At 39.3% G+C, this 25,195-nt stretch overlaps 1 protein-coding gene across 2 annotated transcripts in view; it reads right to left on the bottom strand.

The window, feature by feature from the left end:
* Positions 1-25,195, bottom strand: part of ABHD17C (abhydrolase domain containing 17C, depalmitoylase) — a 34,723-nt gene extending 9,528 nt beyond the window's left edge. Inside the window, exon 1 of one of the 2 annotated variants that reach the window (XM_009681279.2) lies at positions 24,186-25,195. In XM_009681279.2, the coding sequence (XP_009679574.1) occupies positions 24,186-24,721 (536 nt within the window). In that variant the 5' untranslated portion in view covers positions 24,722-25,195. The remainder of the gene's footprint in view (positions 1-24,185) is intronic. The other variant, XM_068958468.1, reaches the window with a different exon arrangement.

Below are 25,195 nucleotides of genomic sequence, written 5' to 3'. Positions count from 1 at the left end.
TTTCCCCCGCGGAGCCCATCTGCCTGTAGCAGTTTCAAAACAAGCAGGTGCCATTTGGAAACCAGCCTTCAGGAAAAGCAAGACAGGAAGCATTTCAAGTAGTTATCATGGGCATTCGCAAAAGAGTGATTTGAAAAAAAAGAAAAAGGGGGGGGGCGGAGGGGCCTTTTTTGAGCAGAAATCGATTATTGAACAACTTGAAAGAAAATGCAAGCGTTTCTATTGCTCCCTACCCACAAACACACTCCAGGTGGCAAAGGTCTCCAACCTCGTCCACTCGTGATAAGCCGCGAGCAGATTATGGAGATCGTGGCCTCCAGCCCCTGTGGGCGCTGGCGAACGCGCCGCCTTTGCACGCAGGACAGCTCTGCGCTCGCAGGACTTCTCCCTTCAAGTCACTTCTAGCTAAGACGCTACTGCCTCAGTTTATAGAAAACGTATATTTTCGCCTGATTGATAGCAATTCTGGTCTCCTTACACCAGTGCAAACTGTGCTCTGGGAGTCAAAGAAGCTGGCTGTTAAGCATTTCACAGCCAAGACCTTTGCACTTACTCCTGCACAGAGATCTCAGTCACGACAGTGGGAGGAAGGAGACTGGGAATATCTTGGAGGCCTGGGTACAACCAGGGAGGAGGGTAGACAGTCAGACTGTTTCCTGCTCAGTCTGATCAGTCGCATGGTTGTGGGAAGGGCCACATCTCTCCCCATGCCTCAGTGTCCTCACATGGTAGCAGCCGTGCATGTAAAGCACTAAAGATTTCTGGATGACTGCACTATGTAAGAGCCATGCACTGGCATAAAAACATCTTTAATTATGAGCATAAGACGCCGAATTTTTTTTTTTTTTCCCCCCCCAAGACTTCAGCTCTGACCGATACAGATGGAAAGTTTACCACTGCTATTTTTACCCTTTTTCTCAGTTGAAAGTGTTAGTGGAATAGCTGCTTCAGGGACTACAAATGTGTCATACAGCTGAAGCCCTGCAACATTCATGGCCAAAGTTACAGTATCTGTGCCAGTCCTCAAAGGTGCGAAATACATATTCATTAATGAGGCCAGTTCTGTTTTCAGGCTTACTGAATTGGTAAAGTTAACCGCCCCTGACATTTTCAGTTCTGAAGTTTTATGGTATTTACTGTCCCAACGTTCCCTCATAAACTGGAAAGCATATAGAAGAGCATGGACACAGAAATAGCAACAAATCAGAGTTTTCAAGCTATTAAAACACTCGCAGTAATTCCACCAAGGCGGAGAATGGCAGAAGCTTCAGACTACAAAAAGCCCATTTCATAATGCCATTGAGACCTATTGTTTCACTGCAGCTATTCTGAGAAAGAAGTCGATCACCAATAAAGTATGCAAGCCCTTCTTTCTTCCCCTTTACAAAAGGGAAACAGCCAGAAAAACAGGCCGATTGCCCTCCGTGTTCTTTCAGGCAGGAAGATCGAGTTTGAAATTGTGTATCGCTCTCTCAAGGGAATCGCAGCTACAAAATAATTCAGTTTTTAAATATGTTAAAGCACATCCAGCATGCATCAGAAATGACACAATTCATGACAGTCTGGAGGCAATTAGAAACTTCAAGAGTATTTTCACTAGAATGTGCACCTGCTCAGATATAAGACAAAAATCTTCATAAACTACTCATCCCTGCAAGTCCGTTTCTTCTTCTTTACACATACCCCTCCAGTGTCCCCAAAATTATTATTTTAAAGATGTATGTACTTTGCAGCATGGGGCACTAAAAATTTCAAAGAGCAAAAATACTGTTTAATCGCTGTTAAGGTTTTTTTGTTGAAGGAATCTTAATTAAAAACAAGAAACCCACAAGTGATCTTTATAATCTATTAACTCCTAGGCCAAACATGGCATGTGTTCATTTGTCATAACATGAATGCCATTCATTGCATTTTGAAAAATAAATTAGATTATCTCTAAAATTCATATCCTGGAAAAACATATATCACTTGTGAGAAACAGCTGCATGAATAGGTTTTTCCTATAGCATGGTTATACATTCCTGTAAGAGATATATCTACCTTTTCAGAAATAAGTGTTTTTTTAAAGTGGCTTGAATTTTAAAATGTAATTTTTGGGATGGAAAGGAAAACAAAAAACCCTCAACCAAGTACAACCCCCACATACAGGGGGTTGAACATGAGATTTAATTGTGGACTTTTATGTTAAAAAACTCACTAAGAGATGTTTGGCCAATAAATACTATCGCCAATAATTATTTATACGATCAGAACAAAACACAGAATTTCATGTCATGCTTCAGCAAGTACGACTTCAGCATCTATGCCAAAACACCACAGAAACCATACAGCAGATTTACAGCCTAACTGCCAACACTGACAGCAAGGGATTGGGTTAAGGATTTTCATGTTAGCCATACCATCAACTGTCAACTGGGAAAGTTAGAATTTGTTCAAGAATCACAGCAAACCTTGGCACACAAGATTCCCTTTGCCAGGTTCTCTCCCAAGTTTCCTTGAATTCACACAAACACAGGTCTAAGTCTTAACTGTTTTACTGAGCACAATAAACACTAATTCTCTAAATTATGATATGTCTTCCTCCTCCCTGTTTAGCTCTGAGAGGAAGTACTATGTGATTGAAGTTCAGGTACAATGGACTCTTGACTTCACCTTTTCACTGCAGTAAGAGCCAAAACAAGTTTGCATAGCGTTCTGGCTTATGAAACTGCAGGAAAGAGACCAATTTTTTTTGCATCTATCCCAACACACTGTCACAGGAGCAGAAAAATAGTTCTGCAAATGTGTTCACACTTAATTTAAATTGCTGCCAGAACTACTGAATCAAGGAATCTTACACAGTTTGATAGCACTATTTCTATTATTTTGCTGCCACCCCAGAAAGTTTCCAGAAAATGAGAGTATCACTTGGTTATGCTATTGAGAAACACCCCAGTACTAACTAATACAGGCTCATTCTACAATTCCATTATTAGTTATCCCACAATCCTTGAAAATATCCACTTAACTGCTATTTTGCAAGTTCCCTATTTGCAAATACCACAATACTACAGGCTTGCTGGACTATGTGACTGTAGCTCTAATCCACTGATGCACCATCTCTTTTTTCCATAATAAATGGATCAAGTAGAAGTAACTTAGCCTTCCCTAGCCACTTCTGTAGGAAGATAATTTGCACTGTTTCCACAGCTGCAGTAACTTACTTATCCCTGAAGCATGAATCACTGCAACTGTTTCTTAGTTATAGCCTTGTGATAAGCAACTATGTAATATCAAATACTGCGAACTGTGCTTGAAGTTCAACCAAGTCCTAACTAGGACAATAAATATCACTATTTAGTGAGTTCACTCAACCACAACAAAAAAAAAAACAGATAATCTACAAACTGCTGAGGAGTAAAGCCATAAGAAGTTTGCTCTGAACAACTAGGACACACTAAAAAACCCCCACAAAAATCAAAAATTCCACACTATTTTCTGGTACAAATCGCAATCAGATTACAATTAAACATAATTCAATTAAAACTTGAAATGTTCCCTACTACATCTATTTGGAGAGAATCCTACAACTGTGAAATTAGAGTAAAAAGTTTTAGCAGTTTCTAATCATTAACCAGATGTATTTCTAAGAGCAAAGTCTCATCAGTCATTTAAGTCTCACGGCAGCCATAACATACGCAATTACCACCTCCCGCGTCACACTGGCACTTGCTTCTTTCCCAAGCACAGCACTGCCACAAGCATTTGTGCGACTGCAGAGTGAACCGAGAGAGCTAAAACACTCCTTTCTTGTAGAGTTATTTTTCAGCTGGATTAGTTCAAGCATGATGCACAGCATGGAAATGACACTAATCTAACACTGAGGGCAAGAGTAAAGATGGATAGTAGCTTTGACTCACTAAGCAAAGAAAATACCTTTTGTTAGACCAATAAAGCGAGGGGTGCGGGGAGAAGCACAAACAGGCAAGCTTTTGGGGCACGCAAACCATCTTCAGGTGTGTACTCCCCTTTCCCTCCCACTCAGACTAACTGGACTAATGAACAGTTACTTCTAGTAACCAATCTTCACATCCTCAGACCATTAGGGCTGTAACACCATCAGCAAAAAATCAGCTTGGACAATATCACTGCTTAACCACAACTTAATCCAATGGCTAGCTCATTCCTGATCGAGGGTAGAACTGGTTCAGCATAGTTCTGTAAAAATAAAGAGTTTGGTAGATCCCAAGTTCAACAGAAACTTATGTCATACTGTAAACACAGTATTCAAATGTGTCAGATGTTGAAATAGAGACTAATCCTTTCCTTGTAGGAAGAACCAGGAGATTCTGGTTCTCGAACTACTGCATCTTGTCTCAGACATCACACTTCAAAAGAGAGGTAGAGACTTCAGAGAAGAGCAGCAAGAACAAGCAGGAATCTAGAAAAAAAAGCCTGTGAAAAGGTTTACAGAACTAAGAGGTTTTTATTATTCCAAAGGCCAGAAGGCTTAGAAAGGCACAACAGGTTTCAAATAAGTAAGAAGTAGCTGCATGTTACACCCAATTTGAATAGGATGAAATTTAACAGAAAAAAAAAATCACAGCAAAGTGGTTTAGGTTAAACTTCTTTCACCATCATCCAGCACGTAACCTGAGGAAGCACTGTAACACACAGGCTAGTAAGAGAGCAGGATTCCCACCATCTGAGGTTCTCACTGTCTTCGAGAACAGGTCAGACAATCACTGGTCAGGAACAGGCTACAGGTCCTGCCTTGGGAATAGACCAGGTGATATTTGAGGTCCCTTCTAGCTCTACCTTCTGCAGTTGCACGTTCAGAGGGCTTATTTATTTACAAAAATCTTTCTAGTGAGGAAGGACTAGTGCTTGGCATAAACTGAACAGTTTTATACAGCTGATCTACACTGAGTAGCTTGGGCAGGGTGTGATTCTGTTCATTACATACAAACCTAAAAACACTAGTTCCTCTAAAAGTCTGCCCCTCCTCAAATACAACTTTAAATTACTTTGTGTTCCTCTGCCTTAAATGGAAATATGACATCTTCAGCAGCCTACAAGTGCTAGATGCCTTCCCTAACTAAAGCAAATCTTCCACTCAGGACTATAAGCAAAAACAAGCACTTGCAAAGAGGAAAATGGGTTTACCTATTTTTTCCAGCTTCAATAGTATCTTCAAATACAAATGAGTCCCTTCTTCCCCCACCTCCAGTTTTGTTGGAAGATTTCATACCATGCCACAGCAGCACTTTTGCATGCCTGTCTTACACCACATTTTTTGAGCAAGGTTACACTGTTCTAGTGCCCAGTCACCCCCACCCCAGCTGAGCAGCCTGGTAGGTGGCAGGGTCAGTCTGCAGACTGTCTTCTGCTCTTCATACATCAGGCTCAACCCACACCACTGTTTATTGCTAACAGTCTCAGAGCAGAGACTATTCTACAAGTGCACTCTGACTGCATTCAAAGTTTCCTAAGCATTTTTCTGAAACAGTAGAAAGATAAATGAAACATAAGAGCATAGAATATACTTGATAGCATGTCCCGTCAGCTGGGAAAGAAGGCTTCTGCAAGTTTGCATTCTGGCAGAAATCTCCTCCAAACTAGCTGAACACTTGCAAAATGTTGTGCTACACAAAACAGAACAGGCAGAAAACATGCATTCTGTGCTCGCAGATTTGTGTTTTTTTTTTTTTTTTAAAAAAGCTACATAGTAAGAACTTTTTTGTTCTCTCTTGCATTGAGAAGTCAATTGTATCTATACCAATTTCTTGCCCTAATAATCTGGAATACTACCTCTTTTTTGTTTCGTTCATGTTAAATTGCTCCTCTGTCTACCTCATGCACTAGCTGTTACAAACACACAGATTTAGAGCAGTTGCTCCTGCAGGATTGAGATCTCTACCCCTCCTCCCCAAAAGCACCATCTCTTAAGATGTGAGGAAACAGCAGTTTTCCTTAAACATGCGTTAAAATTTAAGCACGAACTTGTCTCATGAGCACACCGATATGAAAAAGTGACTGCTCAGGTACAGTTATTCTGTTAACTCTCTCATATGGAGGGAAGTTTAGTGAGAAGACCACTGGCAAGCAAACTTGGACTCTCTTCTAGGCCGCGCACACATATGCGCAAATTAGCAATGATGTAGCTGAGTTCTCTGAACTTCTACCCTTATCATTCCACTACTTCATGGCAATATAATTAGTTACAACACTAATACTCAGTGCCTATTCATGCGGCGAGAAGAGAGCAGTTTCCCCAAGTGAAGTCCCCTGGAGCTTTTCTTCAGTTTACCTGCTGATAGAGACCTTGACCGGTCAAGGAAGCATGAGAGAAAAACAATACAGGAAGTCATGAACAAACTATCCCGACTGCAAAGGCACAAAGCACTGTCTTCTGCTTGCAGCAAAACCATGATTTACCTTTAACTTTCACAAAATATTATACACATACTCCTTGCAGAACTGGTTGCTCAGTTCTCTGACTTTATAAATATTTTCTCCTAAAAATAGCTTACTTTTCTATAGTATATAAACTACTTGCGATTGAACAGCCCCTGCTGGAAATGTTCTAACATACAGCTACACCAGAGATAACAGAGAAAAATACAATAAATTCATGACAATATAGCTATTATGAATATCATCTGGCATATGTATCATCCTCAGTAAGCTTCTGCTTTATGTGAAAATCTTCAAAGAGAGGTAACACTTTTCATTACACTAAATTACATAGTCAGAGAAAAGATTAAATCTAACAAAAACCAGATTAATTCCAAACTAAACAAAAGGACAGGAAAGCTCTTTACATAATATAAAAAGAGAACCTACTAAACCACTCAAGAAGGGCACAATAGTATCCCTAGATGAAGATTATAAGCCTGATGCATGTTATACTGACAACAGTTTTCACATTTCTCAAAAAGTGTTTTTAAATCAGATTTGAACAACGAGTGGAGCTTTCTGACCTCGATGTCCTGCAATTAAAGACTGACTTCAAAACACTTCAAAAATTTGAATCAGGCTCTCATGAGCACTCAAGGAGAGGGAGGAGAGAGAGCCTCAACTTAGCCAACACAGAAATAATTGCAAATTTAAAAGCAAAGAGATTTTCCTCTAAAAGGATGACAGTATCTAGGCATTACTCATCACCTTCCAAACACTCAAAAAGCCTATACACTAGGATGGTCATTTGCTTTACACTTCTTTTTATTTGCTCTTTAGTTATAAGAGGCATACCCTGACACCGATTCTGGGATATTTGACACTGTAGTGTGTTTTTGTTTTTTTTAATCTCCCTACTCACAGAAGCAACTGCAATCATAAACAGGGTAAATTGAAAAGGAAGCTAGTAACAGTGGAAAAAGTAAACAGATACATATGTTCAAGCGCAAATTTTTTATTTTCCTTGGTTTAGCGAAGTCAGAAACCAACTACAGTTCTGGAGTCTGCATTTTGTCACCAAGTTAAGGTTTGAAGATAACACGCATGCTTTGTTCTCCTCATAGCTTCTTTGCCTCTTCCAAAGCGCTTTCTTAGAGCGATCTGGATTTATACCGTTTAGTCCCAAGACTCAATGGGTAGATGGCATACTAAAATGAATCTCACACTCCAGTTTAAAAATAGAGCATCGGACTTACTTTAACGAAGTATTCTGCATTTAATTAAGACGCTGTGTAGCACAGAAGCGTGCAAGACAAGTCTTGAGCTTTATTTATCAAAGACAGGAAACCTTCACTGGCCACTAAAAACTATCTTTATTGACCACAGCATCAATAATTCACAAGCACTCAGTTAGCTGCATTCCATTATATACTCTTAACTGTAACCGGTGTGCAAAATCAATATAGCCAGTCTCTGCAGTACATTTACATAACATGAGATAGAGGAAGTCCTGTTGCTTTCACAGCGAAGCCCAGTCCATAGCGTCTCCGGGAGTGAGGAATTCATTATCTTCACCCCTAGCTTCTCACGCTCACCTCTAGCCTGCTGTGCTATTTTTTAAGCTGCACACATCACACTGTATGTTTTCTAATACAGTTGAGCTAAGACAAATGATCATAATCCTAATCTTCCCAACATTTAAAAATGTGACATTTAAAAAAATGCGGTAATCCTTTTAGTGTTGTAAGAGGCCTGCACTTGCATTGTGAATATCCTAGACTCAAAAGCAGAAAATAGAATGAAAAAGCTACCAACTATTCCCCAAAACAAGATTTCATGATCTCCTTGTACTTAAAAAGGTTATCTTTTTATAAAAAGATTTCAGGTAATGCAAGTATGCATCAATTAACCCAGAAACTGTTCTTGAAAAGTCTCCTCCAATTCCCTAGGAAACATTAAAAAAACTGAGCGCAAACATTAGCCGTGGTTATCCAGTCCCACAAATCTTGGGCTTTCATAGCCATTTCTTAAGCTTCAGCTGCTTCCAAACAGGAGAGCCCTGCTTCGCTGCCGAGGCGGGGGACGCGGGCTGAGCCAAGGCTGCTGGCTCGCCTCCTGGCTCCGGCTGCTTGGGCAGCCCGTCACGTAACCTGCTCGCCAGCCTCGGCTCAGCGGCGGACGTGGAGGCTTCGCGGGCCCGAAGGAAGCGAACTCCCTGCTCTCAAAGCATTTTTGTTAGGAAGCAGAGTCATTATTCCTTTAGCACCTGCTTACTGAGGCATTTCTGACACCTCGAATAACAATCCTGAGCGCTGCTGAGAGCTTGACCCTTCTCCACATGAGACACTGAGTTAGCTCTCTGAGCACTTCCCTTACCTCCACATATCTACAACACCACACAACGCCATTTTCAAGGCGTACCACCCTCCTGCAGCCCGGATTGCCAGGGGCTGCACCTATACAAGTCTTATGCCTCTGAATCATGAGCTAAAGTTCATTTTTGACATCAGCTTTAACTGAATACTCTTCACTAGGCATACCTATCTCAAGGGAAAAAAAAGGTAAATTTTAAATCACACTGCAGAACTCGCCCAAAATTTCATGCTTTTAGGTTTACATAGCTGATTAGCTATATTCATTACAACTTGATGAAAAAAGGTACTGTCAATATATAAGGATCGTAAAACAGAAGTATATGTAAACTCTTCTGGAGGCAATTGTCTAGGTCACCTTAAATACAAAAAAGTAATTGTTGGAAGAGAAGCATTAAACTAAAGACTGCTAAAAACAGCTCAGCTGAAGAGAGCTGTCCCATCTGCATGACAGAGGAATTAAATGGTTTGCCAAGCTGGAATTAATCCTTTGGAGACAAATATTCTAAGAAAAATAGCTGGTTACATGTCTTTACCTTGGGAGGCCAGAGGGGGAAAAACAATAAAATTCAAAGCAGATCACTCTACAAGATTGAGAAACTTTCATTCATATAGGGCTTGGCCCTAAAACTGCCCACGTAACTAGTCCCACCACTGAAATAAAAGAAAAAGCTAAATAGTTTCCTTCTGCTTTCTGTTTTAATTCTTGCCTTCCTTCTATATTTTCTTCCACCTATTCACTGCATTTGTATTTAGGTTTCAGTCTCTAAGCAAAAAGTCATTTCGCCTATAGGCTTTACAAAGAGCTTCATGTTTTCAGGTGATGAGAACAAAAGATTCACAGCATTAAGTGACTAGTTTTGCTATGGTTCACAACTTGCAAGCTATTAAATATGAAATATGTGGCATTGATACAGCCTTTTCCTCAAGTCATTTATAGACATTCATAACCATATCCAGAAAACAAGCTGGTAAAACAGATGAACTGTTATCCTCACAATGGAGGGGAACATAGAAAAGTTGAACAGACTCAACAAAAAAGCAGATGCTCATATCTCAAATCCTACTGCAGGAGGCAAAGTTGAAGCCATTTTCACACTATTCTTCAAAGATCCCTGGAAATCTGAATGCAGTCTCTTACACAGAACAGCAAAGCCAGAGGCCTGAGAGGATTACACGCGAGTTGGAATGGAAAATACCTCGCAAGGATGAACAGAAACTGGCTACATCACTTCTTCCCATCCAAAAGCATCAGTATAGCTCCGGTCATGATTTGCGAGTCTCTGACAGAAGCAGGTAGAGAGGCCAAGGAGAAGGCAGAAAAGAATGACTGAGGGGAAAAAAAGGCAGAGAGGCCCCACTACAAAAATCATTAGTACATATCAGCTGGCCTAATATTCTCAAAAAGGACTGGCTACAGATAAATGCACCTGTCTCCATTACATAAATCTTTTATCAACCAGCATTATATGAAGATGATTCAGCTGGCAAGATTTCTTTCCCCTATACACTTGCATTAATATACTCATACACTATAGAAGAGCAAAGTTATTTAATATGACTGGACTTCTCTCAAAACTATGCAATATCTAATACACATTTAAGGGCTCTATGCAGAAGCTAGGTGTAGAAGCGTCACGGCTGGCATTATCCAGGAGAACGTGCATCCTGCTCAGGTAGTCCTCTTTAATTCCTTGGAAATGTTTCATGTTTGAGTAACTGTGTAACCACTTCCATGGGTTTAAAGAAGAAAGGTACTGTTTTCTTTTGACTTAAAATGAAAACAACCTGCACTTCCACTGCACTAACGTGTCTTGTGAATCAGAAATAGGAAGGCATTCTGCTTGGGTTAACGACATGGCAACCTCTATTTCCCCCCGCATCCAAATAAGTAGAGAAAATACGTATCAATTTTGTAAGTGCTGCAAACACCCTGAGTTTTATTACAGTGAGAGTCTGCATGCACTTAAGCCTCTGCTTTCAGAGAACTGGAGAATATTCACTGCTTGACAGAGAAACACTACTCTTCTGATGAATCTCTCCAGCCTTCTCTCAATTATACACTTTCAGTTAGATCCTTTAAATATTATGAAAAAAATACTCAAAGTGATAACTGCCACAAGGAAAAAAAGATAGTCACTTCATGAAAACAATCTATTAATAGAAAAAAATTTTCCAATACCTTTTCAGAAACAAGACAATCTCAGCATTCCTTTGTTTCTCAACAGTTTTTATAATGGCATTCTTGCTTTTAAATCAAGCTCATAAATTCACTACAATTTTTTTGATATGGTACTCAAAATCCAGTCTCAGGGTTTTAAGAGAGACTCTATGGACATATACTAATGGAAAAAGGTAACAGGGGAGGATTTAAAAATGAGGACACCAACAATAGCTTAAGAAATATGTAAAGGCATTACCTAACTATGTTTCAGGAGAAGGTGTATTAATAGATACAGGGAAGGAGGGGGAGTCACTTAAGGCCTCCTATAATTTACACCAATGCACTATATAAACAGGAAGTTATATTTCATTCCTAAGCATCCTCAAGTTCTTCCATTCCCATCTCTCAAGGACAGGCTGACTGAACCCTACCAGGATTAAAGATCTGTTGCTCCACAGAATCCCCGCATTATCAAGACAATATTTAAACTTACACTGTTTTACAGTTCTTTTTCCTCCTGTGCATGTTCGTTTCTTTAATGAACTTTCGGCATATTGTTCAGGCCTCAGTAACACTCAGCAATAAAGATAAAGCTAAAATGATTTAAAAAATTATATAGCAATCACCAGGATTAACAGCACCAGATGTTCTAGAACGGCAGACCACAGATAACTGGTTTAGAGCTTAAAAATCAAATTTCCTAGTCAAAGCCTTTATCTTCACAAAACCCAGAGACTAAATCCCTCCTCCTCTCTCTCAGTTAATATTACTTGGAATTGTGTACGTTAAATTTTAACATAGTCACTGTTCCTCTTGTGTGTTTAGCTGAAGTGCTCATAAAACCTGCCTTGTGCTCTCCAGGAGCAGGACAGCTTAGTGCAAAAGCAATAATTTGTTAAAGAAACACAGAGAGGTTTGCATTTTGTTACACACAAATGTAGTATCAGTAAATTCAGCTACATTTAAGTAACAGATGCTAATCTAAGAAACAGACATTTCAATAAGGGAGAGTCAACAGTATTTCTGGTCTATACATTTAGAAAGGTATTAACTTTCTCATAACTTCTGTACCTCCACATTAGGACATGCAGGCATGAAAGAAGGTCATATATCCTTGTTCAGCTTATCTAACGATCTTATTTCGCATCATTTCTGGCTACTATGGAGTAAAAGGCATTTTTGGCCAAATCGAGAGGTTTTCAAATAGCATGCTTGCGTACTTTGTTTTCTGCCAACACTATACCCAGTTAGCAGGATCAATTGCTTTCGGAATCAACCTGGTGAAAGACTTCTTGCTAGTCAACTTTCCTCTCAAAAGAGGATGCCCACCAGACAGCTACTCCAACAGCAGCACAAGTACCTAGCTGTGGATCATTCACACAATCACTTAAGTGCTTCATTCTAACTGATGCTAAAGGTAGAAACTGACTTCTAGATGTATTCTAGTGTAAATATAAATAAAATAACATTTTATTCAGCATTTTGTTTGCCTCTATATCTGTGATGCAATCCTGGTAAACCAAACCCTACCCTGCGGCAGTATCACCAGAGAACAACCAGCTATGCAGGAAGAAATGTTATCAATTCAACTAAGTGCCACTTTGGCACTCAACTGCATACCAATAAACCAGCACAGCATAAAGAAGTCTTGTGCTGTTGGAGTTCTTATTTTTGAAATAAAAGATAACAGTGCAGCGTTTGAAAGAGTAGCTGTATTAATGTCTACATAAGGGCTGAATGCCAATTTGGATAGCAACATTATGCCTATGTAAGTTTTCTGTAGCTTCACCATTCCATAACAAATGCACTTTTAGTTACAAACTGCCACTGTGTTTCCCCATCACCACCACTCACATTTAGTCCTCCATGGAGTTACATTTTAGGAATGAATAGTCTTTCCCCTTCTCATACTACTACAAAGCTTGCAAGAAAGAAGCTAAACAGAAATATTCAATGGGAATTTAAAAAGAAGAATCTTTAAAGACAATCTGATCAGATGCTACTGTGAATGGCAGAACACAGTTCACACTACAGCGGTGAAAGAAAGAGAAAAGAGCATCAAGTCAATGTTTTTAAATCCAGTCCCTCCTCTCCCCCTCAAAATCCCAGTAACAAGACAAGCTAAGTTTAAGCTAATATTGCCTTCTTTTCCAAATTGACACTTGCTTCATCATTTAAAAAAAAAAAAAGAAAAGTACTGTGATTGACCAAAGAGACTAAGAATCCTTGGTTATTTTTTTCCTGCTGCTGAGATGCAACAAATTGAGGACTACACCCAGTTAAGAAACATCCAAGATACTTACATCAAATGTTCTTCGTTATGATCATTATTAAAGTGGATTTTTGGATGGAGATGATAGTTTCATGAGATAATTAGAAGATGCCAGTTTCTATTTATGTCAACAATATCTGTTGAATGCCACTTGCAAAACGGACTACAGCTCTTAAATGAGCTTTGACAGAAGGGCATCCAGTTTGGAAGGGTGGTAGTACATTTGGCACCAGCTTGCTCAGTCCCAGCAGAATAACAAAGGATAGGAAAGAACTCAACAAACCAGGGAGCCTTAATAACCTTCATGCCCTCCACAAAACTGGGTCAATACTTAGGATTTATGATAATCTAATCTTATATAGTAAAAATTCAGATCCAACTCATATTCAAGTCCATTCTGTTCTTTCAAATCACTGGCATCTTGGCTCCTTGTTAAAGCAAATACAAACCAAAATAAATTCTTTATTGGAAAGACAACTATATTTGAGCTTGTATTACTTCACAGATAATAGCTTTGGTATTATCAGATTAATTTTTAGGATAAATCCTAAAAACTGGATATAGAACTAATTGTACTCGCTTTGTGGACAAAGGGCTTTATGAGTGGGAAAAAAAAAAAAAAAAATCACATTACATGAATAATTAGTAAGAGCTCAGGCAAAATGCCAGAGGGTTTCCATATCAGAGAAAAGGGGAGTTTGGAAGATGATAGAGATTCAGCATAAGTCTAAACCTTATAGGCATACTGGTCAGGTTTCAGGTCAAACATCACTTAAGTACAGTAATTTACTGTACTAACTTCTGAAAAGGGTGCTTCTTACGTCAAAAATAGATTTATGCAATGCATGCGAAGTCATAATGTAATTATTAACCACTTTGGAACAAAGGTTACATGCTCATAAACTACCTCACATAAAAGCAGCAAAACTAGACCCCACCTCTTCCTACAACAACTTTGATACTTTCACAGCAAGTTAAGCTTCATAAGATAGTCATGCCTAGACTGAAACATTAACATTTTTAATAGCATTATCACCACATATTAAAACTTTGCCTTTACTAGAAAAAAAGACAAGACTTTACAGTAGGGAGAAACAAAAAAAAAATTTTGAATAAAGTGTGCAAAACAGCTCAATATGCAAGTTGAAGGACATCCCAGACTAAAGGAAAGGGAACACTGACTGGCTCTTGACCAGCTTCCCCAAGGTAAGAATTATCCAGGGAACACTTCCAAAACAGATTTTACACAGAATAATTATTTCAACGGAAAAAAAAAAAAAAACAAACCAAAGTGCACATACTTAAAACAAAGCTATAAAACTTTGCTAGTTTTGTTGCAAATGAAGAGCATGTTGGAGAAGAGTCTTTTAAATTTGCCCCTGGAAAACACGCTTCAAAAACAGGGCCGTTTTCTAGAAAAGACGCCGCTCTCCCCAGGCTGTCATAAAGCTAACATCCTACTTTCAGTGGTGTAATGCTGGGAGGACTATATAGAGGCTGGACAAAGATTAATATCTGTACAAACAAACCAGTCCAACACTTAAGGCAAGCTAACTATTCAAAAACTCCCTTTAAGTGTAAATGGTTCCATATATAACAAATGGAAAATGCTTAACAGAAGTTTACCCCCATATTACCATTGGCTTCTCTTTTACTTTGTATAATATAAGATTTTCAGTTTATTGTCTTGTGTAATAGCTCAGATGACCTTCCCAAAGGCTGACAAGCTTTCTTGTTTAATTTATTTATAAACACTCTTAAGTTTCACGGAATAATGATTAAATAATCTCAACATTATCTCAGTTCATCTGTGCACTGGAAAGATTATACAGTAGGTTTTGCTGCTTTGTTGATTTTGAACACCATTTTTCAAGTTCCATTAGAAGACATCCAAAGTAAAGCCAAGAGCAAATCAGCAGTAGAGAGGAATGGCCAGAAAGATTTTATAATCTGAGCAAAATCCTTTCTAAACAACCCTCTTACTAAAAGGAAAACGTTTCAACCAGAATTATTTCAAGAGTGCTTTCCTAAGAAAAATGTTGAAGTTGGTTTCATAATTTTCAAACCTGTTGGATCCCATTATTCGTAACTCCATATTTGTTCATGTGCTGTACATAAAAATGAAATGGATGTGCCATGTCACAGAAAACTAAAATTAACAGCTCTAAGCTACCAGTATCTTAAGAAATTTGGCAGTGCTCCGCTAAAAAAAAAAAAAAAAAAAAAAAGCAGCTACTAGCTGACACTGCTTGACTTGAGAAGGGTTATTTGCCAGACACTGATGTATGCAGCTTGCCTCAGCACCATGCCTTGGCTGATCAACAAGGCTTGCAAGGGTCAAACTTCTTAAAGTGAAATTTCTACATGTAAACGGCATTTTTTAATCTGGTATAGTAACACAGATCTTCCTAAAAGCCTGTCTAAACCACTAATGAAAGTAGTCTCATCTTGAAAGATGTACCTAGAAAGAATTTGAAATGACCATACCTATAAACAATATTACTTTTGGGAAAGCACAAAGTCTTTATAATAAATTCACACACAAAAAAGTTAGAGGCAACATTTTGAGATTGCTGCTAATTTAAATATTTTCCTCTGGACTTTTGATGCAAATGTTCTACCTTAAAACCTTATCTTACACCTCAACATTTTTCTTCATTTACGAACCCACATGGAATTCTCCTACTTGAAAGTTCTGTGAGGATTTCACAGATATATTTCATGATTGTAGGGGTTTTCCCAAAGACGTCGAAGTGCCCATAAAGACAGATGAAACCAAGGGAGGCAGGTAGGGGGTGGGAAATGGAGCCAGATCCTACTGTTTAGCATAGTGCTCTGCCTTTGCATTTTCTGGTCTTACATTGCGGTTGAATTTCCTCACCATAATCCTAATGCAGGAGAAGTTTCCTTTTACAAAACTAATAGTAGTTAAAAAAATAGGTATGAATATAGATAGCACCAGTATAATACTATCACTACACAACTGACCTGCATTTGCACCTTTCTGAGACTGCGTGCAGCCAGCCTAGCTTCATGAGCAACCTTGCCACAAACACACATTTTTCCCAAAGTAGCCTTTGAAATAAGGAATGCAAATACGTTCTCAGGCCTTAAGCGGATGCTATGTACTATTTATCCCATTCTATATGCTTAGTCCTCTATTAAGAGCATCTTTATTCCTCTGTGTTCTTTCAGAGTTTGCTCAGTTTATGAGCCATGCACTCCAAGTGCTCACACAACCTGGAACACAAAAACTTAAAACACCAAAATGCTCCCTTTGACATCAGGAATGAAATGCAGCTTCATCCTCAGAGGTCAGCCTGAGCATGCAGCTACTTATGTCATTCATCTAAAAATCTGAAAGCAAGTCAGTCAAGATGAAGTAACAGTTATTGGATCATTGAAACTGCTTATTCACAGACTGGTCCCATATATTCCAACAAGAACAAAATGCTTAATCTCTAAGCTGTAAGTTTAGCTCCAAATGCTAAGCTTCTGCTTCACGTCCAAACAACTCAGCTCACTTTTGAATGCCTGCACTTACCCGGGCAGTCTCTATCTCTACTCTAGTTTCCATTTTCCCTCCCTTCTGCAAAAATTCTGCCTTGCATTATACTTTCACCAAAGTATGAGCTTTCAGCAAAGTGAGATTTTCTACTGCTAAAAGTTACTGAAGTGTGAAGACGCAATCCAGTGCATCACACTTTACCAAAAAACAGACAAAAAAAATCTTCATCCAGATCCTTCCTTTTATTCAAAATATCAACACAAAGATTTTTGCCCCTTTTAGCTGCTCATTGGCAAGGCAAACCTGGTACATGCACGAGCAAGTTAGCTTCGACATATTCAGAGCTTATGTTATGACTCATTTCAACTGCTCCCAACGCAGCCTCGTAATTGATTTATTTTTGTGAGGGAGCGTAGAAAGGACTGTTAGTTATTCATTAAATTTATTGCCAGCTATAGAGTGGGAAAAAACCCAGCAATGTTATTTGTCCATTTAACTTATTAGTGCTACACAGTTTGGGGACTCCTGGCTCTAAAGCCAACACAGAAGGCAACTGAGGGACTAGTTTCCTGATATTTTGCTCAAAAATGTATTTGGGGCAGAGTTTAACAGTAAAAGTTACTATAATCAGATTCCCCTTTCCTCCAGGCAAATCTCATCTCTAAATCAAACATGAAATTTAGATATGCTAGGCTCCAAATGGCTAATTGCTCAGCACTTCTTTTGTACTATTGTATCTTCATGTGAGGAAGCAGCACAGAACTGAAAAACAAACAAAAAATAAAAAGCCTCAAAGCCCATTTTCTCCATTCAATATGGAAACAGTCACTTGCTCAAAAATTGTCAAAATTTTCCCCACAAAACCACTTGCTAACAGATGACCTTTCTGGTGGTTTAAATGTTACTCCTCATATAATTTGTTCAGGGCATTACATCCTCAGATCTCTCGAATCCTTGAAAACATTAATAATTGTTTCTTTTTTGGAGGGGGCTAGGGAGAGGGCTTTTTTTTTTTAAATACTTATAGGAACAAGTAATGAGCTACTGTAAACTCAGCCCAGCACTTAAAACACTTCACAATAAGAGTGCCAGGTAAAACTTGGATTTGGGATGGATTTTTGTTTTTGAGGTTATGATGGACTGGAGATTCACCCTGCCTTCAAAGTAAAACCACTGAGGCTTACGCTACTCAGCTCATACTCGACTCTCAGGAGCGAACTAAATGAACGTGCATGTTGCTGGTAGCATTTACAGGTCAGACAGCCACCCTGTAACAAGCGGCAGCTGAGCCTCAAAAGGCAGCATATTACTTTATCCAGATAAAGAAATGGAAGAAGCTTGCCTTTCTTTCTTTCTCATTTACATCACACAAGTTAATCTAGCATGTGGCACCAAAAGCAGATGAAAATGCTGAGTTGCTTCAGCACGTAGGTAGACCTTAATGACTCGTCCCCCTAGAACCCTTTATGGCCAACGCCTCGATTAGGCCAAGAGCCAGGCCCTACAACCTCTCTATGGCAGGGTAAAATAACACGGCCAGCTCCGGCTGCTGAACTTCAGGACTATCTACACCCAAGATAACAACTATTGTTACGCAAAGGCTCATCAGCAGCTTGTTTTCCCCGCACAAAACACAACACTAGCTGCAAAGCACTCTTGGCAATAAAAACTTCTTTTTTTTTTTTTTAAAAACTGAGCTTTGATCTTACAGTCCTGACAGAAGTAGGAAAATATTTAGCAAAACTACTTTCTCTTACTTCAGTGACCCATCTATGTAATATGATACCAAAGCTCAATAAACATTTTGAACAACTTTGAACATCAGAGCACCTGTTTTAAACAGTTGCTGGTATTTGTCCCTGAGGTTCTAATCGTCTGACTTAATCGCTGTTCATTGCCTAGACAATGACAAGAGATTATTTTGTAGGTTTCTATTTTTGAGTAGAGTTGTATGCAGTTTTTCTTGAAGTACTGACCATGGTAGCTAGAATAAGTTAAGTTTTAGAAAACTATTTTTTAAAAAAAATAATGAGTATACATCACACAAACCTTTGCAACCACTGTATCAACATTATCAAAAAAAACTGAAGTGGAAATACCCAGTCATGGTTAATGAGCTATGATAGAAAAGCTTAAATCGAAATCCATGGATGTACTTATGAAGCTGCACTTGTGACAGGCACAGGGAAACCTATTTAGAACACAAGAGTCTACTGCGGATCGAGAGACTACCTAAAAAATATTAGCTGCAACAACTGAAAATATAGATTAATAGTTTCTATTCACCTTCACTCTACTCTTAAGATCCACTGTTTTGAAAAACCACATTATCTACAGCTTACCTATAATTTAATCCAGCTTACCAGGTAACAAAGCATGAACAAGGAAGTACAGGGGAACCCAGAACTCAGTATTTATAAGGACTCAGCCTTTGGCTAATGAATTTACATTGCTAATTTTATATTAAAATCCCAACGTTTTCATATGTGCATATATATATATATTTTAATCTGAGGAACACATATTTGCAGTAGTAGACACTTGAGTAGTAGCCTTGAGAAATCACTAAGCTGAATGGTGAAGTCCTAAAGTTTTCAGATTAGCAAAAACGTCACTGCACTGAGAACTACAGATATACTTTTCTGGTTTCAGTGCTTAGTCTATGTACAGCAGTAAACTGTAACCCCACCTACCCGACAGCCTTTACCAGCATATTTTTCAAAAAATGGTTATATCCAAGTTCAGTGGTAGCAAGGTGATGGGATTCGTAGCAAGTGACAGAACAAAATAGGCACAGAAAACCTCTTGGAAAGTTACACTGGAAGTAACAGAAGTTACTAGATCACATGCCCCTTGCATTCACAAAGCAGTGGGCACACTGAGGGAGTTTATTCCTACTATAAAGCATTTCGGGAAGGTGTTGAATGTTTCATATTCTTCTCTCTATAAGAAATCATGACTCCTGCCCTTCCAACCTTCCTAAACATGCATATTACAAATTCTTCAATTAAACACTTCCTGGAATACTGAGTGGGAAGAAGCAAATAAGGCTAAATCTTTGAGAGGGTTTCAAGGTACTATGTAGAATAAAAATCTTTAAATCAGCTCAGTGTCGACATACTCAGTCCAAGAATCTGAGACATACTCAGAGCTTGGACCAGATCACATACAGCAAGACCGTGCTAATGAAAGATTCTGTTGCAAAGAAATTAGAAGAGAAATAAACTCTTCTGGTAAGTCAGGAAAAAAACACTGATGCTATTATTACCTAGGAAGCTGTAGCCACTCAGCAAATCAGAATGGAAACCGACTATGAACTGATACAACCTCAGAAGATTAGTTACCAGTCTAGACTAATCCAATTAGATCTGTTTCCTGATTTTACTTAAAAGAAAACTGCAACACTTTTCACCAACTCCTGCAAAGGAAACATCAATAGGGGAGAAGGGGAATCAGCACTGTGAATAAAATACCCCTTATAATGAAAGTTTAATTTTTTAAAAACATCACATTCGAGGAAAGAGTTTTAAAAAATGGCTTAAATTATAAACTATCTGCCATCCATTATCAAAAGCTCCTGCATTTAACTATACCATTTCACAGTTCAATTCCTTTTATCATGGCAAAAAGATGAGTTCTAGTGACTATAAATTTTCTATTCAGAGAAGTGGAAGTGAACCAACGCTCTCTTATGGATTGAGCAACAAACCCAAGCGTTCATGCTTTGAGAATGAAATATTTAAATAACAGATTTTATTGCTACATTTATCAAAACCTTAAACAGAAACAGGATATTAGAATGCATTATATTGTGCACCAGGAATAAATATCAAGCTATACTGCATTAAATGCACCAAAACAGCTCTTCTAAGCAATTTATTAGCTATGTATTCTTTACCTCCTTTCAATATCCAGAACATGGACTGATGGATTATCCTCTTTGATGTTCCATTTTAGAATCAGAGATTTGGGCAAAGTAGTGCCTTCTTTCATTTGACTGGGATTTTAAACTATTTCATAAATCTTTTCCAAGCGTTTAGTGAACATACAAATTGATTTTATTATGAATAGCATGCAGCTAAAGGAATAGTCATAGCTATGTGTTTGTACAGTACACAAACTAAGTGTGTATCCTTTAAAGCAATACCAGTCTTCTTAATATTAAAGTGCTAGTTCTCTTTCCATGTGGAATTCATGAAAAAAGGAAAAAAAAATCAAGCTACTCTGTGTAAATGCTGTACTGAGTCAATTAGATATTAAGATTTAGAGTTAATCTCAATAAAAAGCAGCAACTTAAAACCACATGGACCATGACATAACACAGGGTCCGAAACACCTTCTCTTCATTCTTTTTGTCTTTTGGAAAAAGCAAAACTAAAACAGACTAACCTGCCTAAAACACAGTATTCACAAAAAATGTGTTCTGAAGCAACTACAGATTTTTTTTATGAGAAATATTTAGGTACCAGATGGAAACTTGTTAATCAAATGGGATACTGGATGATTATTACCTGCTATAGGAACTAACAGCAATCATTGCTACAGTTATGTATATATCCTACAGATATACAGATATCTGAAGGAATCTCTATTATGAACTCATTCTAAGGAGATACAAATAATATATCAGTATCATTCTTAGGCTGAAAGACAGTTACCATTCAAATTTATTAATTTGTAAAATTGCTAGTTAAAAATACATGTTATTCATAAGAAGAAATAATCATTTGGCTAGCAGTAAGGAAAATAAGTTTTTGTATACAGAGTAAAAGAACAAAGAATAGTTCACATCTCTTCTCTAAAGACAGGCTGATGATTGAAATTGAACAAAAATCTTGCATGATTATCTTTCACCCACAGCTGATAATGCTGAGGATGTTTTTAGAATCATTTGTTACATATAGTTTGATACCTCAGTGCTTATGTGATAGCAAGATCCTCATTTCAGTAACCTGAACAACACGGTCAAGAATTTGTAGTCATATTCTTGATTAGTCAGTTTATTACCATTTCTAAAATTTGGCAGCAAATTTACTTACTGATAAACTAATATTTGCTAAAGGTCAATTGAACTTCACAGGCATAATAAAAAGAGTCCAAGACTTTCAGCATTTTAATGATTCTTTGCTGCTGCCAGGTAGAATGGCAGGTGGACTCAGAACAGCAACACATTTCCACATAACTTAGAGATAACTAAATGCTTTTCTATGGCATAGTGAACCTGATCTATTTTAAGATCTCACTTTTAACTTTGCATTACAGTCCACCATCATATGATCATAGGCCAAATATTAGCAATTCGCGTCAAGAACAAAAGCATATATATATACAAACCCTTGGAAGCAACTACTGAATCGCTGTAACAGAAACGGCATATTATGCCATTTCACATCAAGGGTCTGACTTGCATTCTTACAGTAGAATCTTTCACTTAATTGTAAGCTGCATTGATTTATTACTACGGCTAAAAGTGATCAAAGTCTTGCAACATTTATGTTACTGCTTAGAGAATTCATAAGGAGGAAGACTATTGTTTTGGCTCATACTTGTTATGAGGAAAATCATCCGAAAGGACAGATTCTATTGATTTTTTTTAAAAGCTTACATTTTACAGTAACTGAAATCTTTACTGGACACCTCAAATACTGTAATATTTCCTTTAGCCCCTGAAAAATCTTACCAATTATAACACAACTAGTCTAATAGGATGCTCAAAATAGCACTAAGATCTGGGATGTAGAAACATAGCAAGGTAGGAGCAGGCAACCTTCAACCCCTAAAGTTAAGGGGAGAAGGGAACCTAGATCTTGCATAAACCACAGAAAGGACTCTCATATAAATTATCAGACTTCTGCCAGTCATACTTTAATAGAAGGAGCCCAGTCCCCTCAGAGCAAGCTAAGCACATGTTGGGATTGCCCATTGCATCAGACTCCAAGGGACTTGAAGGAAGGGAAAGGAAGGAAACCCTACTTTCTGGATCTTCATTGGACTTAAACATGTACTAGATGCCTGTCAAGACACAAGCAGTTCCAACCAGACATGGAGAAGCTTTTCCAGAGGTCTAGAATGCTTTCATGGAAAAAAAAAAAAAAAAAAGTCATCAAATAAGCAATATGTGAGATACAGAGAAAGCACAGAACTGAAGGACAAGCATTAACCAGGCTTGGCTTATACATAACACTTTTCCTCCCTTAAAGCTTATTTACAGCATGCATATGCTTAATACAACATTTAATTCTTCATACTGGATACAGTATATCAAAATTATTTCTTCAAATTAGAATATATTCCTGATAGTCAAGTAACATTTATATGCTTTGAGTTTTGTAGGGGACTAGAAAACGAACCCAGAATCTGGATTACTCACCAAACAGACAAAACTACGCTATGCTATGAAATGGTAAGATATCCCCCACACCCTTTCCCTGCCATGATCTTAACCTGACTTGGGCAGACCACTGTCAAAAGTCATTTGGATTCCACAACTGACCAATCCCTGGATCCTTCAAAAGCCAATTATCAAATTAGTAACAACGCCTGCCACTATTTGTGAAACAAACACCTCTCCCTACAGCAGATATTAAACACTCATTTCATACAAGCCAAGTTCATCTACAGGACCTCAGTACCTACGCAATAACAAATGAAGCTCATGGTTTCTGTGAACAGAGAGTCAGAGGCCCAGAGCTCACAGACGGTTGTAGTGAGCCATCAGAGGCAGCAGCTCTGCTCAGGAGTTCCTAGAGGTCACAAGCTCCCTGGGCTCCAACTTGCCATGCTACCTTGTCAGAGTCTTCTCATTGCTCTTCCATCCCTTTGGACACCACCTAATTCAGCTTCTCCTCCTGGCAGGATCCCCAGCTCCACTTCCAGATGTCAACTCTTCCCTTCCACTCTGCTCCCCTAGCCAACTTTATAACAGTTATTTGATTACCAAAAGAGAAAGATGTGTATGTCATACAAGCTTGCATGAAAACTCAAGATGCATGGCAGAACACTAGTGGTTTCTTAGTAAGCACTAGCCTAGGCTACTGCCAATTCAGTCAGTGCTTTGGCTTGACTGGGTTAAATCACAAGTGTAGACAATGGTGGGCAAGATTCACACCAATACAAAATCTTGAACAAAAGAGGGTTTTTTTGCATCCTGCAAGCTCAAACTGATTTCAAACTGCAACCCATGCAAAAAGAATACCTCCTGCTTGCAGTGGATACTCGTAATGGTGAAGCACTGGACAACGCATAATAAAACTGACTGACCCGGAATTCAGAAAAAGCCCAAGGATGAAGCCTTGGGCATCCTTTCAACGAATGAAGCCATCCAGCAAATCACATTGTAGTTGTTGATGGAACATCAGAGGACACCTCAGAATAACTCAGCCACCTGTAGACCTTTTCCCTCCACCTCTCAGCAAGTCAGCTGTGCTGATGCTGACCTTAGTAGGATTAAATGGAGATGCAGAAATATCTTGTCCCCCAACATCCATTTACCTTGTCCTGAGGGCCTGCCAGGCTGCATCAATGTCTGCATACAGGTTTTTCTCAGAGGGCTTGCCGGTGCTCACCCCGTAGCCAGAGTAGTCATACGAGAAGACGTTGCAGTTGATGCGGGAGCCAAGGCCAATATAGAAGCTGCACATCTGGCCCAGGTCCACGGCATTACCGTGAGAGAAGAGCAGCGTGTACCGGCCAGTGGGAGCACAACGTACGAACATGCAGCCCAGCCTGTTATCTCGCGCCGTGCGGGAGAAGAACACTTCCACGGCATCCAGTTCCCGCTGCGAATACTGCCAATCCGCCCGCTCGCTCAAGTGCAGGCTGCATGTGCCCGATCCTGTCGGGGTGCCTGCCCCTGCGGCCGCCCCGGCCTCCTGCTGCTGCTGCTCAGGCTGCAGCACCGTGTAGGTGGGCTCCGGGGGCAGGAAGGCCAGCTTGGCAGCGATGCGGCTGGGGCAAGGCGGGCAGCAGAAGAGCCAGCATAGCTCACCCAGAGAGAAACCGTTCATTCTGGGGCCTTGTTCTGGCATCAGAGACACTGGAGGGGAAAAAACTAACCTACGCGGGGAAGAAATCCAGCCAACCGGCCTGCAGCTCTCCTCCAGCGCAACCTGCACACCTCCCCGTAAGCCTCCCAAAACGCAAACAACAGCTACCTTTGAGGAACTACGAGTCACCAGAAATAACACAGCTCCTCTAAGCCAGGAACCGCGCTCAGAAGAAAACCCACGGAACACGCACCAAGTGCGACCAGCCCTCGAGAACCCTACCGCTAACGCTCCAGCGAATCCAACCCTCCAAAAAACACCACGCTAGCTCCCCTTAGGAAAAAAAAAAAAACCGAAAAACAAAACCATACACGCGTTTATAAAAACAGCCCCCAAACAAACTCGGGGCAGCTCTCCACATTCGCTTCAGAGCCGACGCCCCCCCACCAGAGCTGCCCCAGCCCGGCGCATGCAGCCGGCCGAGGCCCGGTCCCCCCGCCCCAGCCACCTCCCGCC

Source organism: Struthio camelus, chromosome 12 (genome assembly GCF_040807025.1).
Source record: "Struthio camelus isolate bStrCam1 chromosome 12, bStrCam1.hap1, whole genome shotgun sequence".
NCBI lineage: Eukaryota > Metazoa > Chordata > Aves > Struthioniformes > Struthionidae > Struthio > Struthio camelus.
The sequence above is the reverse complement of the archived record's forward strand: the minus strand, read 5'-3'. Positions and strand labels throughout refer to the sequence as shown.